At 30.1% G+C, this 20,205-nt stretch overlaps 2 protein-coding genes and 1 long non-coding RNA gene across 7 annotated transcripts; 2 read left to right on the top strand and 1 right to left on the bottom strand.

Annotated features, from left to right (window-relative positions):
* Positions 1–650: 650 nt before the first annotated feature.
* LOC145199636 (popeye domain-containing protein 3-like) lies at positions 651–3,636 on the bottom strand. Of its 4 annotated transcripts, XM_090082899.1 has the most exons (7): positions 3,474–3,636; positions 3,148–3,256; positions 2,608–2,841; positions 2,329–2,514; positions 1,986–2,094; positions 1,136–1,367; positions 651–1,031 (listed from the first exon to the last, which is right to left on the bottom strand). In XM_090082899.1, exons 3-7 carry the CDS (start codon positions 2,802–2,804, stop codon positions 757–759), a joined length of 999 nt encoding a protein of 332 aa, XP_089939025.1. In that variant the 5' UTR covers positions 2,805–2,841; positions 3,148–3,256; positions 3,474–3,636; the 3' UTR covers positions 651–756. The 4 variants fall into 4 exon arrangements, with proteins under 4 accessions (XP_089939025.1, XP_089939024.1, XP_089939026.1 ...); XM_090082898.1 differs by having other exon boundaries at positions 2,329–2,841; XM_090082900.1 differs by lacking the exons at positions 2,329–2,514; positions 2,608–2,841.
* Positions 3,576–7,476, top strand: LOC149891170 (uncharacterized). Of its 2 annotated transcripts, none has more exons than XR_016451066.1 (3): positions 3,576–3,706; positions 3,925–3,964; positions 5,507–7,476. It is a non-coding gene; the product is annotated as an uncharacterized LOC149891170 (long non-coding RNA). The 2 variants fall into 2 exon arrangements; XR_016451067.1 differs by having other exon boundaries at positions 3,704–3,803.
* A 4,972-nt stretch (positions 7,477–12,448) lies between these two features.
* LOC145180727 (heterogeneous nuclear ribonucleoprotein R-like) lies at positions 12,449–19,126 on the top strand. The gene is made up of 4 exons (XM_080055662.2): positions 12,449–12,647; positions 16,264–16,643; positions 16,860–17,396; positions 17,856–19,126. The coding sequence occupies exons 1-4, from the start codon at positions 12,545–12,547 to the stop codon at positions 18,720–18,722; spliced, it is 1,887 nt and encodes a 628-aa protein (XP_079911788.2). The 5' UTR covers positions 12,449–12,544; the 3' UTR covers positions 18,723–19,126.
* Positions 19,127–20,205: the final 1,079 nt, after the last annotated feature.

Raw genomic sequence — 20,205 nt, 5'->3', positions numbered from 1 at the left:
CATTTTTTTCAGTTTTCAACTTCCTCCCACAGAGTTAATGCCACAGTTATTACATTCTTATTCTCGTTGACATGATAACGTGTCTTATCATCTTTAAATATGTGAAAAAATATATATATTCTTTAGATTTTGCCTTTTTGAATGCCTCGATATTCTCTATTAAGCTACCGTAATTCAAAATGAATTTTTCAATTGTACGCCTTACATTTTATAATTGGTAGTTAAAAACGCGTAGTTCCAATGTCGAAATTTAACTGGGAAAAGGTTTAGCCTTGACTTTAAAACAAACGTCGTCACCAACTGGAACTGGTATTATTTAAATGTCACATGAGAGTATTTAGTTCATGCGAAACTCAAGCAAATTGTTAAGAGAGTCTCATCCATTACTTTTCACCGAATAAAGAAGTATTGCTATCCCATTTATAGACATAAGGTCTAGTAAAATATTTAGGCTCGACGCATTTAATGCACTTTTTTATGGTGGTTTTTAAACAAAACCAGTTTTATGCCACTTTTTTTTCATTTTTTCATCGATAAATTCATCAAAGGAAAGAATGTAACCAAAAACATTATTAAAGTTAGGTGGAAACTAGGTGTTTTGCGACTTAAGCGCAACACGTATCGTTCAGCTGACGTGTTAAAGTAATAAATTAGAAAAAGCTTAATACTTTGAACAATTCAAAATTACAAATAATAAGCTTAATTTTTAACTTATCATAATAAATATCAATTCGCTCACTCAAATGATTTAGAGCGTTAGCACCTTAAGTTCATATCTGTCTCTTCTTCAATTAGGCTATTCATTTCGCTTAGTTCGAATTCATATTGACTCTGAAACTCGTAGATTTTATCTGATATCAGATTATCTTTTTCAGGTTTATCATCGTTTTTTGAAAAAAATGAGGAAAACTCATCAAGACTTTTTTTAAGTTCCTTGACTTGATCGGTAACAATATTTGTTTCTGAACGACTTAAATGTTCACGAATAGTTCCGTCCGTTGACGGTATATAATGATTCTCAATGTGATTTGCTGAAAAATATTGAAAAAATATTGAATTACAAATGAAAACATTGTTTATGCATATTTTTCTATTCATACTTTACTCAGATATCATCTATTTAACTGTATGTTACCTGTTGAATACGCTACCAGAGGAGCTTCATCTAGTAAGGTGTTGTCATTTCTTATCTCGCTGCCATCATAAGTTAGCATTTGTCGATGCACGTCAAAAAGCTTTTTACATACATCTTTTCCAATAAGAGAATCAAACACATTCTTGAGAACTATTTCATTTTTAAATAACTGAAGAAGGCTTTCTCTGTCCCATTCAAAAACTTGACTATTAGTGGTTGCTTTTATTGATACCTTCATGAACAAAATGTTTTTGATGAATTATTTAATATAAAAATTAGAAAAAAAAACAAAAAAATCATACAGCATTTTATTTTATAAACTTTGTTAAGTTAGCGGGAAAAAGTAAAAGCGTTAAACTCGATTTGTATAGGGTGATATTTTTAGGACGTCAACTCTTTTGGAGTCATAAAACTATCAGTGATTTGATATTACAGATTGCTTTCCACACAACAAAGAACAGACCAGAAAGTTTTTATCTTTAAATATCTTAGTCTTAAACTTTTTTTTTTAATCACCTTTATCTTTTTTTAAATTTTATTTCATGTTCCTAATCTTTTAAATGTACAAAAAATAGCAGCCTATTAATATATAAAAGAATATATAAAAGAATATATAAAAGAATATATAAAAGAATATATAAAAGAATATATAAGAGAATATATAAAAGAATATATAAGAGAATATATAAAAGAATATATATGAGAATATATAAAAGAATATATATGAGAGTATATATGAGAATATATATGAGAATATATATGAGAATATATATGAGAATATATATGAGAATATATATGAGAATATATATGAGAATATATATGAGAATATATATGAGAATATATAAAATACTTGATATGTAGTTGTTGGCGAACTTCCAGTTGCTATCCATTCTGGAGAGTTTAGAAACTCCATGGAATCGATGTGGTTTATAACAACATTACCGATGTAAACTTCAAAGCTATAACAAAAAGATCTTCGAAATAAATTTTTAAAAAAAAGAAGAAAAATTTTAAGTTGTTAAATTGTAGAAAAATTTGTGGTTTTTCACGAAGTTAAATAAAAACTATGATTAAATTTTTTTTAGAATCTTTTCTCTTTTAAAAATCTTTAAAGAATCTTTTTTGCTCATTTTTTTAAAATAAGTTTTAAAAACCATAGTTTACATTTTTTTAAAAAAGTGAAACTTTCTGACCTTCCGGAGGCAACTAAAGCAATGTGATTTTTTTCTGTAAGACCGTCTTTGGTATAATATTCTCCAACTTGGACAAATCTTTTTTGCGATAGCTGTGAAAATTTACTGTACTGAAACCTCTCAACACCAAGTGGTTTAAATACTTTTGCATATAGAAGTTCGTGATCAGCAGAAAACTTTTTAGGTCTAATTTTAAAAAGCAAGTAGATAAGGTGGGCTGAGTTTCCAACTGCAAAGCATAAATTCCAGAGCATACAGTCAAAGGAACAAATAACTAACCCTCCCCATACTCCAAAACATAACCCAGCCATTGTAAGTGAGAACCTCAGCTGAATAAGACCCCATGCATTAATTGGTTTAACAAAATATGTGAGAACCAAGAAAATATTAGCCATTTGAAATAAAAATTGATTTGCTGGAAGCCATTTGCAACTCAAATTAAATTCAGCTTTTAGAATTGAGTCGAAGTACCCCATCGTAATTCTTGGTAACTGAGGCTTATCTCAAATTCAGCTATAAAAAGAAATTGTGATCTACTTTTATAACTATTGAACTGCGTACTTATTATTCCATATGTTTTGTTAATAAAGCGTCATATATGCATAATATTTGGGCAAGAGTAACGAGGACAGGATTTTACAGTTCAGAGAACCTTTACATATATTTTCTAACACTTTAAATCAGCTAAGCATATCTTTATCCAGAGCTGAATTGCAAATTTTTATTGAAAGTGAGTCTATAGACGCTTTTTTTGCGTTTTAAAAAGATTATAAACAAAGAAAAACTTGTAAAAAAAGATTTAAGAATAAGAAAACTTACAACAAGCGTTGTAACATCTGTTAAATCATATAAAAACAATGAGCTGTAAGGTTTATTGAGTGGATCCCTCTCAAAATTACCCTCCGACAAGTCGCTTATGAAGTGATAACTGTAAAAGTAAGTGAATTTTCATCTTTGTAATGATCGAGAGAAAATGTTTAATTAACATAAAATTGAAATCAAAAGAAACACGAAAAAGAAAAGTTACTCATAAATTATGCACACTTTCTTAAATTGAATTTTTCTTTTTTTTTTTTAGCGTAAAGGCCTAAATTATTTAACATATAAAATACAAAAGAAAACAAAATTAATAAATAATAAATTACATATTTCTGCATTCAGATTTATTAAATGACGCTATTTTGCTGAATGAAGAATTAAAAGCTCTGACTTTGATTTCTTCCTGAAATGAAAACTTGTTATTTCTAGTTGGAAAAAATTGTCGTATAACCAATATCATGGTCGTCCATGCTATCGCCATGATAAAATGTTGTCGTTTTCAATATCAGTCATTGTGTGATACAATGAAAATTCAACAGTATCTAATTGAAAACAGATGGTATGAAATATTATTTTCTATGTAATGTGGAGAACAGAGGCCTTATTTCTTTTTCTTGAAATAACCCTCATGTTATGCACAAGCTACAGAATGTGAGGTAGGATGTAAGTGAGGAAAGAATGTTGAAAAAAAATTCACTTGCACCTAGTGAAAGTAAATATAAAAAAATCGCCTGTAGCCTTTTCTATCTTTTTCTCTTCCATTCATTTTATAAATAGGAAGTTCTTCGAGGAGAATGATGTAGTTGTGATGATTCAGGTAAGTAATAACTGTTTTTTTGATATTTTAGTTTTTATAATTGGTCTCTTATCATTCTTAATGATTTTTTCAAGGATCTTACCTAATTTAGTGCAACCTCTGCGAAAGATTTTAGGAAGAAAGTTTGCAATTATCTTTGGAATAAAATTTTTAATTGATCAAAATTTGATGTTATTTCCATTTTTATATTCGAATTTTTTCATGGCTTCGGTTTTAGACGCTGTATTTTCAAATTATGTTGTAAATTTTCTATCGCAGATATTAAAGCAGAAAAAATAAATTGAGCCATGCGCTCCAAAAATCTAACAGTGACGGTACAACCAAATAAAAAGATGCTTCTTTTAATCTGGTTGTTTATCAATTGGTAATATTTTGCAACAATATTACATATCCTGAAACTCTCAACACTTTTCTATGTAAGCGACATTGTATCATCATAACATCAACATCCCAGTGGGAATGCATTGCCAGCATGACGTCCGGAAGATGTCCGTTAGACGTCCGTAAGACGTCGGTAAAATATAGTGCGGACGATACATGCCCACTGGGATTGATATATCGACGTAGAAATTGCATCGCTAGTATCGACGTCGGTAACTTTTTCACAACTTCTATGTCAAATTAGCAAATAATAATCCTAATTTTTTATAAACGTTGAGTTGCCGGCAGGCCATAAAAAACCTATGATGTTTTTGCAAATTTGATACAAGTTGTAATAAATTATTTTAAGTGTGTAAGCCCGAAAAACCATGAAGTAACTTGTCAAGCTCTGAATGAATAATAACCACAAACCAGAGCATAATCGAGCTTTTCAGCTAATGAAGCTCAGCTTACACATCCCAGAAGACGCAAATGTAGCTCCAGGATAACATACCAAACGATAAATGGCATTTTACTGCTGAAGTAGACCGTATTGATTATGAACAAAGAAAATTCAATGCACAATAGTTTATCTTAATAAATTAGCTTCTTTTACTCCTTAGGTTTATACGCTATAAAAAGTCTTTTTAAGCTATAAAAAGTTGTAACATTTTGTTGGTAGTAGATTCGTCATTTCTACGCGCTTTATCCTACGCCTAAAACAAGCCGTTCTAAAAGTTTCTTAAATTCCGTCCAGCTTGGTAAAAACCTAATTTTCTTGTTAGCTTTCCGTGAACACATACCAGTTAAAACACAAAAACATTACTTTGAATTTCCTTAATTACACTAAAGTTTTTTTAAGTTTTTACCTCACCAATAAATGATAAAAATTAGTATCAATAAAAAACATTAAAAATTTGTAAGCATTTTAAATGATGTTTGCCTTTTTCTTTCTTTTTTTTTAAATTTGAGTTTTAAATAAACTTACATATGCATATTTAGAGAATATTATTTTAAATTAACTTATAATTATTTTAAAAATTAAAATTCATCAAAACCTATTTCTCCCTTATTTCTGTCAGTATTTAGTTTTTCGTAATCAGTATTATAGTATTATCAGTAATGTCAGTATTTAATTTTTCGTAATTTCGTAATTCTGTCAGTATTTAATTTTTCGTTTAGCCAAAGTACAAAAAGAAGGAAAGCCGTTAATTCCTCGCTAAGCCAAGTGTGCCGATCTTCCAATGGTGCCTTCCGGCTAATGGATAAAGATAACACAGCCTTCCCGTGAGTCGAAATGACGTGATTAGACAAGCACTAAAGCTTCTTATAAAATCCTCCATTCATATCGAAACCCTACGCGAATGTGATTACAATAATATTTAAACTCGTTGTTTTGAGATCCTGGAGCTTTTTTTATTTAGAAAAAGATAAGATAAATTCTAGGGCTTTTTTAAATGAAAAAAGGTAAGAAAGGTCCTTGGGCATTTTATGTGGAAAAAGGTAAAATAGATGCTTCAGCTTTTTTTTTTTAAATCCTGGGAAACATCGCCAGTTAGTCTGTTTATATAAATTTGGACAGAACAACAACTAAATCCATTATTATAACATAGTTACTAGTACACCTTGACCAATCGTAAATATAGCTTCCTTTTGAACTTGTCAAAGTCTTTGTGCAATATGATCAAATTCAGTTTGCAGTGATAAATCATAATAACTAATTTCGTATCTTAAGGACGACACAAAGTTTTTTGCGAACTTGATATTGTAATGTTATGGTTGCAGGTGGCACTGGTCTCTTCAACTTATTTTCTCAATTCAGTAAAAATTTTGTAGCTGATATTTTTTTTAACTTCAAAAAAACATAAAGGGTTAAATGCAATGGCGATTGTATGTAAATTCATACTTTTATAGCAGCTATGTCAGACTGTTATCATTTACGAAAATCATGTGATTCTTGATTGCTTATTTAACGTCTGTTTTATTGATGTTTTAGAAGCAATTATAAAAAAGAAAGTGTTTACAATGAATGCAGACTTTCTAAATAAATATCATTAAACGTTAGCTAATTTAAAAATCATTTTTATTTAAGAAAACAATGATTTTTAAATTAGCTAACGCTTTAATTTTCATTTTGGTATAATTATAAGAATATTGTGTAATGTAAACTGAGGTTTATCAACTTTACTCTCAGTATTGTTGATAAACTTCAGTTTACATTACACAAAAGTATTTAAACTTCAGTTTACATTACACAAAAGAAATTTAAACTTCAGTTTACATTACGCAAAAGTATTTGAAAGAAAACACATAAGAGAATTAAGGAGATAAAATGGTTTTTCTTGTAAAGTACCTAGAAAAGAAAAAAATTGTTATTGCTTATAATACCGGTATTGGTGATTTTTTGAGCAACGGCATATTTATCTATAAAATAATAATAGTTTCAGAAGTACACATTTATTTTTCTTGTTTTTGTAAATTTTTATTCATAATTAAGCCTATTTTATGTAAGAACCATATTTTTTGCAACTAAATAAGCTTATTCGATGTAAGAAAAATATTTTTAACACACTATTCTTGTATTTTCATTTTAATTCCTCATTAAATTTACATAGAGTGATCTTTACATAGCAGACTGTAAAATCCCTACTTTAAAGCTCATCATTGATGCACATAAATCTGTATTCTTTTATTTCATATTGTCGAAAAAAGAGTTTTAGAAAGTTAAAGTCCACTAACCATTTTTATAGTCATAGTGGGTGAGTAAAATGTAATATCTTTATCAATATTGAAGTAGCCTACCCAACTTATACATACTAATAATGATGCTCTATTTTTTTATTTATAAGTTTTATATCTTTGATGTTGCTCGGTTTTCCTTTTTTTAAATTAACAATTTATGCATAATATATTAATGGCTTAGCAATTTTCAATTACTATAATTGCTTCCTTGCTTTCTTTAACAGGTTATTCATTTTATGAGTTGGTAGCTATAATGTTATGTTTTTGTTATTGTCAGAATCTCATTTTCAAAAGTTACTGAACAATTATTAATAAAAAACGTATAATAATGTATTTTTATGTGAGGGGGTTATATTATGTACCTCTCTTTTCATTTTATAATGAAATAAAAAAGATAAAGTCTTAACAGCCAATCTGAAGTCCATTTTAAATAGATAACAAGATCTACAGTGTAATGCTCAAGAGAATATTATGAGCGCCTACAACTTGTTGCTATAGTAATCAGTAAATCTGCCCACGGTTAAGGTACAAATATATTCCATGAAGATTGATTTCTAGGAAGAAAACTGATAAATCAAAATTGGTGCAACAACAATAAACATGAAAACTTGTATTTAAATATCCTCTCATAGTTTTTTGTCAAGCTATGCCTCCCTTTTTCATCAACTTTACAAGATTGCAACTTTCAACGGAACCCTTCTCCAAATCTTACCTAGTTCTTGTTTTAGAATTCTTATGGGATTTATTTGGTTCTTGACTACTTTGTAGTAGCCAGCTCAATTACTAGATTTGTATCTAACAAATAGATTTTATCGGATACAAATCTGGTGATTGAGCTGGCTAGGTAATAAAATTCATATTCTTCCATCCATGCTTTAGTTGTGCAAGCGCAAAGTTCTCTAATATCTCTACATAGTTAAGTTGGTTGATTCAATGTTGACATTACTCAAGCCTACTCAGTTAAAGTTGTAGTATTCCAAAATAGGAGAGACCGGGGTTAGTTGGTTACAGTTTTAGTTTTTGAGCTCTGTGCATTTCTGGGTGAACTTTTTTGAGGATATCAAACTGCAGTTCAAAATAATGTAAATTTGGCAAGCATGTTCAAGAGTCAAAGATTTAAATAAATAATAATTGGTGGCTTAAAAAGGGCCTCAAAAAAAGAAAAAAGTATGTGCCAACTTACCCTGCCCGGGATAAGTTGCCTATACTCTCAGGGTAAGTTGGCATGCCATATAAAAAGAGACAAGTTTAGCAACATTAAGCATCTATTTTAGGCGTATCTTTTTTATGAAAACTTTTAATAATTTTTATCCAAAAATGTTTTTTGACATTAACTTTTATTGCCCTTAAGTTGATCGAATAGACTTTTCTTCTATAAAAGTAGCATCAACAGCATATTTTGTTACACTTTTAGAATTTACATGCCTGTCTACTTTTCTTTTATAATTTCGCATGTCTGTAGATCTGTAGTGTTATATAACTTAAGTGAATTTACGGCTTATGCGAAAAGTTTTAAGTCGGCACATATTGCCAACTTGCCCCGCGATCATTGTGCCAGCTAACCCCAAAAGCTTTTTGCTCACAAAATGGCTTATAATTCCCCAAAAACGCAAAATGTTAAGAAACACAAAATGTGACTAGTTTGAATGAACCATACAACCCCTATATTTATTCGAGTTTACTTGTAGCTTATGCTATAGTTTTTTTAAAATTGAAAAAGTAATATAGTTAAAAAAGTTACAAAATTAGTAAAAAAAACAACACAAAAATCGCAATAACTTCTCTTCGCATGTGCTTATAGCCCTGACACTACACTGAAAGATGAATTAGTTAAGTGGGATAGTTCCATGTAAATTTTGGAAATTTCTGGTGGAAAATTGAAAAATTAATTGCAGTGTGTCAACTTACCCATGCCAACTAGCCCCGGTCTCCCATACTAACACTCCTACAACCAAACTTCGTTTAACTTTTTTCAGACTAAGATTTTTTAACAAGAACTTGCTTTTCATAATTATTGTTTTAAAGTTACTTTCATCATTGAAAATTATTTACTCCCACTTCTTTAAATACCAAGTGTATAATATATAAGTGCATAATATATAAAAAATGTCAATGTCTTAAAAATGTTCAAAAATCCCTCCTTATTCTACCATAATCTCTCGACGTTATCAGTGATTTTCTAACGGCTACATAAACACTTTTTTTTTTTCATGCGAACTGCATTTAAAGGAACACGTTTTTAACTATATTTGAATGTTTTTGTAAGTTTACAATAAAAAAAACCTTAGGTTGGCTCACTTTTTCAAAATACTAGGCTGTTTTCGCGCTTCTAGTTTTTATTATAATGTACTACCGGATCTTGAATTTGATTGAACATCATTATCAACCAACAATCCACAGCAAATGATCAAGCCAACATAGTTAACAACTAGCTATGAATAACAGGTTTGAGAACAAGAAATAATGGAAATCAATTTAAATATTATTTTTTTATACAACACTTTCTAGTGTGTTGTATGGTGAGTTTTAAGATTCATTTCCTATTGCTGTCCCTATGGTTATTCAGGGAGCTTGAAAATACACTTACAAAGATAATTTAGTTTAGGCGTTACTTGCTGACCCAATCAATAACACATCAGTTGTTGCAAAATGTTAAACATTTAGCTATTGCTAAATATTATAAAATAAACATCACCCTAATGTACACCATACTAAAATAGCATTGATATTCAATTTATTTTGAATATCAAGGAACAATTTTTCCATAATGATTCTATTCTAGACTAATATAAATATTTGTGAACAATTTTATAACACCCTAAATTTTTGGATAAAATTATATCTTTATCCACTAGTGTGTAGATAGATTTTTGTAACTTTTTGCAGAAATACTTTTTAAAAATAAAGCTAATTTCATAACAACTAAAATCTTTGTTCGTCGTTGTATATATAAGTTTTGTTATGCAACGTGGAGAAATGTATTTATAGTAGATAACGAAAGACCATTTTTAGAGTAACAAAATTTTCCTAATTACTCTTAATCTCCGGTTTTAAAACATAATGGCAAAATAACGGCTATACAACGCTAAAATAATGGTTACGCGACGGCAATTTTTGTGCTTTATAACGGGTATGTACCGTTATGTTTAATGTATTGTACGTATGAAAACAACGAAATGGTACATAATATTACAAAGCATATGTTATCTTTTACAAAACACGAAAACTGCCGTTCTGTTTTTTAAAAAATAAAAAGTGTATTTTTTTTATGAATAAAGTTGACTAACACGCTGATAGAAGGTTCTTGTAAAACTTAGATGTAGTTCAACATTTGTTGATTTATTTGAGCCAGAAGAATGAATTTCATACAACTCGCTATACAGTATGTGCAGCTTCCATTTCTAATTTGAGAGCACAATACCAGCGTAGTTTAAGAAAAAAATGATTACAAAATTTTGCTCATAGAAATGTAGAATCATAAAGAATAACAAATATCTTAACACTTCACCTAAATGCAAAGACTTAATTTAACTTATACACAAGATTCTTTGTAATAAGAAAACCTTAAGAATTATTTAAATGTGTTAAACCCAACATGAATCCAACTAATTTTACATCACAATTTTTTTTTTTTAAGCAAATACATAAAAATATTTAGGATTGTATATTTGCATAGCTTTGTTAGTGGGTTCACATAAACAAACGGGTGATAGAGAAACATTCCCACTCTAATTTAGAAACTAAAAAAAACATACCTTTTATCCTTTAAGAGAGTTTGAGCTGATGCAGATATATAAACATATAAGTACTCAAAATGGTATTTAAAGTTAGTTTAATACATTTATATGGAAACAGAGTTAAGTTTTACCCAGTAAAATTGTGCTTTAAACAGTTGTTCAATTTATCCATGAAAAATCGGATAAATTAACTTTTTAATTAACAATTAAGATGTATGTACATGCATATATTACTTCTAATAACCATCTTAAGCATTTTTTGAGTTGACACCATTTGAAATTGATGACTATTTCGTATCTAAAGATCGTTAATGAAATTACAACCGTCGTAATCCACGAAATATGCCGAAGGCCACATTATTCCTAGAAATCCTCTCCTCCTGATTGTACTTTGAAAGTACAATCAAAAAGAAAATATTGAAAAGTACAATCAAAAAGATTGAAAGTAAAATATTGAAAGTAAAAAACAAAAATATTGAAAGTACAATCAAAAAGAAAATATTGAAAATGGTAACTCAAAAGAAAAAAAAAATTACCCAGAACAGGTTAATTAGTACTAAACTTGATTGAATGACCTTTAGATTACTAAATTTATATGAATGGCCTTTAGAATACGGAAAGATAGATCTTAAAACATTAAACATATCCTGCGGCTAGCTTCTCAGACCTTCTGCTAAAAACCATGGCCGCAAATCCATCATTGTTTTTTCCATACGAGTTTTGGCTAAAGCTGCTGTAAAGATAAGTTAATCATTTAGGTTATATTACTGCACACGAAGATGTTTTACAATCAAGAGAAAGCCAACAAATTACCATTTATTTTGAAATAATCTTTCTCATAAGGAATTCTTTTCTGCCATCTTCGAAGGAAAACAACAATCAGAGTTTTTTCATTTTACTATACCTTTAACTACACTACGCGTACTATATTTTTAATTCTATATTTTTAGTTATACAACGCTTGACCACCCCCCTCGCCCTGCCTAACGCATTTATTGGTATGATTGTCCTTTAAGAATAAAATAATTAAAGAGGGCCTTAATTTTAACTAAAAAATACTGATAAATTTACAATCGTAAAACAGGGCCATTGAAATCAGTTTTAAAAACAAAAAAAAAACCAAAAAAACAGTAAGTTTACATGCATAATTTTACATTCTGCAAAGTTTCACATTGCATATTTTGGTTAAAAAGTGCAAGAGGGGGTGCTATCTTCCCAGCCTCTCCCGTGTTACGGCCATGTAAAAAAAAATTGCAAAAATATAGAAACATTTATTTATTATTTATTTATTTTGGTTTACGATTTTTAATGAAGAAAAAAATTGGTTTAACACAACAGGCCACCGATTACCCTCCATCACATCTCTAATCGTAGTTTAATATTTTTATAGTTGCATTTATATTAGATTTTGGAAAAACTAAAAAACTAAAGCTAAGTTTCGTACTTAATAAGAAACTTAAAGCATAGTCATAAGAAATTGATCTTTTTCTTATGACTAAGCTTAAAGTTAGGAGAAAGTTGAAACTTAAACTAACAGTTTCCCTCGTTTTTATTACAGGAAAATTCCCACAGTGCATCAGTAAAATTTGTCACACTGACTAAGTACAAACAATTATATTTGATAAACATTATGTTTTTCTTTGCGTGTGACCACGAATTTTTTCTTATATCACAGAATAGACTGACAGCCATTTCTTTCCAACTCGAGGTTTCAAGTAGAATATCTAATATATTTCCAATCATGTCTGAGGAAACTCATAAGTTTTCTGAGATGTATGATAATTTGCTCGGGCAAGGAATATGTCAACCGATCGCCCAGAAACTTGATGAAATTCACCAATCAGGTACTTTTTGAACTAATAAGTATGTTATTTAACCCAGAAGGCACATGTGAATACACCAAAATCTTAAGAGTTACTCTACAGTATGTAAATGTAGGTGAACCCCATCCAAAATTGAAAATAAGTTAAAATAAACTAAAATAACTTAAAATAAAAACTCTTTTAAAAAGTTTAGGCATCTAAGTTTTACATATCATGAAGTTATGTTAATTTAAATCATTATCATTTTTGCTAAACTGTCAAAGTTTAAAAGATATAACAAGCCAGATTTAAAAAATGAATGAGATTCAAATTCTTGGTTAAACATTTAAAATGGTTTTTGTATCAAAGTAACAGATAAATGTATAACTTACCAAAATGGTCTGCAAAATTAAAATGACAACATTTAATATTAAGTCTGTTAAAGTAAGATATTTAAAACTTAATAACTTTTTTATACTTAGACTGAAATCATTGTTTATATAATACTTCTATTAAGTAAACCTAAAAGATATGTTTTTTTTTAGATAGAAATTTCTTAAATTAAATTGTATCTTTACAAATAATCAGTGCGACTACACTTTCTTTTCCTCCCACTTGTTTTTATGATTGACTATGATATAGACCTCCATGTTGAATAAGAATTAAACCATATGTCTCAAAAAGTGCTCTAATCTGAAGTTGAAAGAACAAAAATAAGGTAAATTGGCAAACTTTGACATTTTTTAAAAAAATTTTCAAGTGTAAAAAAGAATCATGTTGGTTTTTTTCTACGGTCAAATCTTCGAATTGCATTTACATAACATTTCTAGGTTGTTTAAAGCAATAATTAGTCTCACTACATGCTATTTTATAAACCTACTCATTATGTCAATGCTCCCCTAGGCATGGGGAAACATTGACATGAAACTATGTGTTGCTGCTCTATGTGAGAGATCATTCAAAATATTATCCTTTTTATTTTTCTGGTATCACATTGCATAAGATTGATGGCATTTAAGATTGATGCAGCATTATAACAAATAAGCTAAAATGTCGTGAAAATCTTAAAATTATCAAGCATTTTTTCTGGCAAAGTTCAATTATTTTAGTCAATAACTATGTGAGAATAATTGAGAACAGATATAGCATTAACTTTTTATTAGAAGACAAAGCAAGAAAACAGTCTTAATAGCTGCAAGATGTTGTAAATGGCACCAACTTAAAATGCCTGATATAAGTACTGCAGATAAAAAGTTCTCGAAGTTGTAACTATACTGTAAAGATGAGTTTCAACTCATCCGTTTTAGCTACAGGAAAGGGAAAGGGAAAGGGACACAGGCAGAAGTAGAACTTCAGCCTCAATGGTTTTATATGCATGTTCATCAGCATTCTGATTTGACTCTGTCTTATGTATTAGTGATATGGACATGGAAAGCTTGTCACTGATTTTCTCTCTTTTCAGTGGATATATTCCACAAACCTTAAATGCACTATTGGTGTTAACTCTAGAAAACTTACACTTTATCATTTAGGCTACCAGTTCCATCAACAAATACCTTCATGAACCACTCAATAAATTGGTCCCTCTCTACTCAGAATCAGAACAAGTGTCGAACACAAAAAGGACCACCAAAACACCATTTGTCATATTGGTGTTAACCTTTACACACCACATATATCAGTAGATATTCACCAACTGTTAAGTAGCAAATGTGTACTTGTATTTTGTTGAGGTTGTCACCCTTTTGTGTGGGTTTTTAGAACCACAATTATAGAACATCGTCTGACTGCTGATTTTATCTGCAAGCCTGTCTTATCAACAATAAAAAAAATTCTAAGGCTTCCCTCTTAACTCCAGATGCTCATATACTGATGTGAACTTTCCAAATATGTCATTAATCACAACTGGATTACATGCATATACCCTGTTTGCTGGGAATTGCTAAAACACTCATTTTGTTAGCCCATTTCTCCGTCTTTTCTCAAACACATACTCTCTGGTTTGCCATGTTGAAATAAATGTTCACTACCAACACTCTGCAAATAATCCTTCACAATACACTGCAGAGTTTTTCAATCCATAGCAAATCTCCACTCATTAAGTTTAATGAGTGTGTGCACAATTATTTGTTCTTCCTCATTGGTTAGCAAAGCTGGTCTACCAACTGGACCACTCCTGTAACCCATGGTTAGTGTGGTTCTATTGGCCTTATGAAGCAAAGCAGCATTCTTAATGCTCATCCCATTTACTTTAATGTCAATAACAGCACATTTCATGCTCTTTGTTGAATATCCATACTTCCTGGTGCTTTGCATATGCACGCACCCTCTGATTGTTTGTATGTGCAAGCCAACTCTCTTAATCAAACCTGGACAAAAATACACCACATTTGAATCAGTGTGGCAATAAGCTTGAGTTTAAAAAGAGCAAAAAAAATGATCAAATTGCATTAAGCTTAAGATAAACATACATTTTTTTGAGTTTGAAAGATTGTGGGGTAACCTTCACACCATATCAAAGTTGCTCCATGCTCGAAAATGCTAATATTATATAAACAAGTAGGCAGAGTTACAAAATTAGGATGGAAATGGCATTAACAGCGGTAAATTGACAAATAGTGAAAGAAAACTTTTAGCTTATCTGAAATAGAAGTTTTGCTGAAATTCAAGTTAAGCAAGTTAATAACATGATCCAATTACCAAAAATATTTCACGAAAAGTTTTAAATTTTAGAGTGAAAGAAAGTCTTTGTCTTAAAGTGTAATCAGACAGACAAATGAGCTATAAAAAGCTATTCTTGTGAAACATTTGGTTCCTTCTTGTGAATTTTATAATAGAATTTATGACTATTTTTTAATAAAAGTATTGTTGTTAAAGAAAAAAGGAATTGAAAAAATGAGTTTTCATCAAATAATAAAAATTAAATTCTATGACCTTCTTTGCAAAAAATTTTTGTTATAATTAGTGTCTATAAAAACAACTGTTTTTGATTTAGAATATCCTAGTCATTACAATTTATTGTTGGGCTTCAAAGAGTCATTATATGTAGATAAATGAAGAAACAAAAACTTTTTTTATGAGATTCCTCTTTATGACATACATAATAAAAATAAATTTTTAGTATGTATGTCATAAAAAGTTCATTTTAGTATATAATCAATCAAAGAATTTTTCAATTTATTCCATAAAAGTTTTAAAAGATTCTAGATAACAAAAGTAAAAATCCAGCTAAAACAAAATGGTGTGATGATAATTAAATGCAATTTAATTCTATTATTTGAAATCTTTGTTCTTTTTTCTTTTTTTAAAAAAAATAGGCTGGTAAACTTTTAAGAGATAACCTTTAAACAAAAAAAAAATAAACATTACTCAAGATGGCAAATACTAATGATTTGTATATTTTTGTACTTCTAGCTTCAGATTAGAGCACTTTGCATTGATTTTGAGACCTATGTTTATACAATTCTTAATCAGTGTAAAGTTCTCTATCATTATCATAAGGGGGGGGGGGGGTAGTGTAGTAGTACCCAAATAAATTAATTTACCTATTAAATTTTTGATACCTATTAAATCAAGGTATATTAACCAGTTAATAAATTCAATATATGATTATCATTCAAATATGCTATTCTAATTTAAAGAATACATCTGATTTTAGGGGTGTTGCGAGTTGATGAGTTAGACGATCGTGCTCTAGAAGCATTAAAAGAATTTACTGAGGAGGATGCTAGTAATGTACTTGAACAATTTTGTAAAAGTGACTTATCTCATGTTCAAAATAAAAGTGCCTTCTTGTGCGGAGTAATGAAAACCTATCGCGCTAAGATGAAAAACAAAGATTCTATTCCTCCACCTTCAAATCCTGGTCTAACTGTTAAATCTGATTCAATAGAAACTGTTAAGCAGGGTCCACATGAAGAAAAAGTAAAACAATTGTTAGATAGAACAGGTTACACACTAGATATCACCACAGGCCAGAGAAAGTATGGTGGGCCACCACCAAATTGGGAAGGTCCAGTTCCAGGTACTGGTGAAAAGGTAATTTTTTTTTTTTGTTTTTTTAAATTATAAGCTTTTGTTGATAATTAAAGCTTAGGTGCAAGGATTTGGTTAAGTTTTATAAAATTGAATGGATGAATCCATTTTAGTTTTTTATAAGTTCTAAAAGTAACTAATTTTTTGGTAAAGGTCATAGTTTGTTAAAAATACTATTTTATAATAATAAGAATACTTATACATTATTTGTTGTTGTAGAAATTTTGTTCTCAAATTTTTATTGGCAAACTTCCACGTGATATGTATGAAGATGAACTTGTTCCCATGTTTGAACCTCATGGTACTATATATGATCTTCGCATTATGGTTGATCCTTTTTCTGGTTTAAATAAAGGTTTTGCTTTTTGCACTTATACAACACGAGAAGCTGCCACATTAGCTGTAAAGGAAATGGATGGAAAGCAAGTTAGAGATGGAAAAACACTTGGTGTCTGTCTATCACAAGCAAATAATCGTTTATTTGTGGGTTCAATTCCAAAATCAAAAACAAAACAACAAATATTTGAAGAATTTGCATCTAAAGTAGAAAATCTTAGTGATGTAATTGTATATATTTCATCTGAGGATAAATCAAAAAACAGAGGTTTTGCTTTTCTTGAATTTACAACACATAAAGACGCATCTTTAGCCAGAAGACGATTTATGAGTGGAAGGATTAAAGTTTTTGGTAATATTACTCCAACTGTTGACTGGGCTGATCCAGTTGAAGAACCAGATGATAATGTTATGTCCAAGGTAAAGTTTCCCATTCTAAAATTATTATTTAACAATTTTTTAAGAGCAAGTTATCTGTTGGTTAGATAACTTGCTCTTATTGTGTGACATCTACATGTATTTACATGCCAAACACCTTATTAGCGAAGTTAATTTTCCACTTTATAACACTGGATCATAAATGTATCAAGTAAAAATAACATGCATTTCAAAATTATGAAACTAAACCTCTCTTTGAGTAGACTATCCATCTATAGTATTAAAAATAATAATAGTGTATTTCTGAATTTTATTTTAAACTTCATATTTCTATAAATTTTACTTCATATAGCTAATGTAATGTAGCAAATCACTGATCATAAAAATTGGATTTGGCAAAACCCTATATGGTTTATACAATGATGATAGTATATTAAATCTTGACCAATAAATATGATTTACCAGGTTAATTTTTAAACAGTTGTGTGTTTAATATTCCAGGTGAAAGTTGTCTATGTTCGTAACTTGTCCCCTGCTATTGAAGAGATGAAATTGAATGAACTTTTTAAACAGTATGGTGCTGTAGAGAAAGTTAAAAAATTGAAGGACTATGCCTTTATTCACTTTGTTAATCGAGAAGATGCTATTCGTGCAATTGAAGAATTAAATGGACAAGAGCTTGATGACTTAAAAATAGAGGTATCATTAGCTAAACCTCAAACTGAAAAGAAAGAAGGTCGGCGTGGTCAATCTGGATTTGGTTCACTTAATCAGTCTGAAGGTGGAAGTGTAAGAGGTGGTCATGGGGGAATGAGAGGGGGGTATAGTAATTTTCCTGGTAGTGGTTTTAATGATTATGGGTATAACAGTGGGTATGGAAATTATGATGATTCATCTTATGATAATTATTATGGAGGCCCACCACCTCAGTCTCAACGTGGTGGTGGTACTCCAAGAGGTGCACCTCCAAGGGGAGGGGGAGGAGCTCCTCGTGGAGGAAATTTTGGTTCAAGAGGTGGTCCTAATGTTGCTAGAGGTTTGCCAAGGGGAGGATCTCGTGGTGGTGGTGGAGGAGGAGGTGGTGCTCCTAGAGGGAGAGGTGCAGCATTTAGTAGAGGTGCAATGGCTCCAAAGAGAAAAGTAGATGGAGGTGGTTATGATCAACAGATATCAGCTGCTCCCAAAAGGAGATTTGGTAATGAGCAAGGTTCTGGAGGATGGAATTCACAACCTATTCCACAACAACCATTAAAACAAGAAGGCAATTATTATAGTGATGATTATAGTGGTGGTGGTGCTGGTGGAGGAGGAGGAGGAGGAGGACAGCAGGAATGGTATCAAGATTCTTATGGAGGTCAATGGAAATAATTTTTTTTTTTTGTTAAAGCACGCCCCAAGCGTTTCAATTAACTTTCTAAAACTACCAAAACAACACTCGAAAAGGTGCTAAAACAATGTGAATATATATCAAAACTGTTCATCAACCGGAGTGTAAAAAAATGTTTTTACAAAACAATTGAAGCCAAAAGATGGAAAAAGCATTGATAACAACAACAAAAAATAATTGACTCATAAAGACAGCAAAAATTTGTTCAGTTTACCTGACTAAATTATTGTGTATAATAGTTGTCTTTTTAATTATGTGGAAACCGTCTAAAATTTATATTTTAATTCAGTGTCGCTGTTGCGAAAGGAAAGTATTTAAATTTTTTTAATTTACTTGTTTCGTGCTTTTATGGCTGTCTTAAAATTAGATTCGTTCAACCTATAAATTGTTGCATTTTATTTCTGATTTCCTAAGTTAACTGATGATTTTAAATCACATTTTCGTTTACCTCAAATTCACAAATTCAGCAATTAATTTTCTTTTTACTAATTTTATATTTATTGGGGTGTAAAAAGTGCTTCCTAAATTTTTAATGATGCTTCGTTTTCCTGCAAGGAGATGTTGGTCTGCTATTATCGTGGGTAAGTACTTTTATTGCTGGCTAATACAGCGTCATCTTTTGATTTATCCTCTGTTTCGATTGTTAAGCGTTAACACATGATGAGTTAGATAATTGTTGGTGAAAATTATTGTTAGCAAAACGCTCATGGTTTGCATTACCTCTTGTTTTCCATACTATGAATTCAGTGTTTTTCTTAAGCCAAATGGTTAGATGTTAATTGCAATATGTGCAACACTGAATTGTAAGTATGTACTCAGAAAAAGATAAATCTGAAAACTAGTTGTTTTTATTGTATTTACTTTTTACTGTTTGTAAACTACGTCCTCTTTTCTCATGAGTTATACAGTAGCGAGCTCGAAGATTTTATCTGGTGGAGTGAGAAAAGTTTATTTAGCCATCTACAAAATAATAAACACTTAGCACAAAGCGAACGCGATGCGACAGTGAGTAGTTGTCATTTGTTGGTTATTCCATGTAAAAGTGGGACAAAAAATTGAAATTTTTCAGTCACCCTCTCAGATTTTCTTTAAATTTTAACCAGTGGTACCTATTAATGAAACATGAAAAAATGCAAAATTTGAACTCTCAAATCCAAACGGTTCAAGAGTTATGACATTTTGAAATTCAGCCTAAAACGTTCATTTTTTTACGAAGTCTGCCATTATGGATTTTGTAGTTGTACTTTTAATTGAATAATTTAAGATCTAGTGGAAGAATGTGGCTAAAAATTGGTACCTGACCATTTTTGAGGGTGCTGAATTCAAAAATGTAGATAAAATGTAGACAAGCTTAAATTTTTTGATAGTTTTTTTTTTTATTTTAAAATGACCAGTCAAATTTTTTGTTTTGTTACCATGGGTTGCGCTTTCATTAATTCCCGGAGTTGCCCAAGTATCATGGAT

This window comes from Hydra viridissima, unplaced genomic scaffold (genome assembly GCF_058129835.1).
Source record: "Hydra viridissima isolate aposymbiotic clone 2 unplaced genomic scaffold, HvirCarnegie_v1 scaffold_3, whole genome shotgun sequence".
In the NCBI taxonomy this organism is placed as follows: Eukaryota; Metazoa; Cnidaria; class Hydrozoa; order Anthoathecata; family Hydridae; genus Hydra; species Hydra viridissima.
The sequence above is the reverse complement of the archived record's forward strand: the minus strand, read 5'-3'. Positions and strand labels throughout refer to the sequence as shown.

Bases quoted from the DNA above. Each gene is read 5' to 3' on its own strand.
- LOC145199636 (XM_090082898.1), bottom strand. From the start codon at position 2,804: ATGGGGTACTTCGACTCAATTCTAAAAGCTGAATTTAATTTGAGTTGC. The intron at 2,095-2,328 runs GTCAGAAAGTTT...TTTTTGTTATAG, and splicing joins GCTTTAGTTGCCTCCGGAAG to CTTTGAAGTTTACATCGGTA. The intron at 1,032-1,135 runs GTAACATACAGT...AATATTTTTCAG, and splicing joins TCTGGTAGCGTATTCAACAG to CAAATCACATTGAGAATCAT.
- LOC145180727 (XM_080055662.2), top strand. From the start codon at position 12,545: ATGTCTGAGGAAACTCATAAGTTTTCTGAGATGTATGATAATTTGCTC. The intron at 12,648-16,263 runs GTACTTTTTGAA...ATCTGATTTTAG, and splicing joins TGATGAAATTCACCAATCAG to GGGTGTTGCGAGTTGATGAG. The intron at 17,397-17,855 runs GTAAAGTTTCCC...TTAATATTCCAG, and splicing joins ATGATAATGTTATGTCCAAG to GTGAAAGTTGTCTATGTTCG.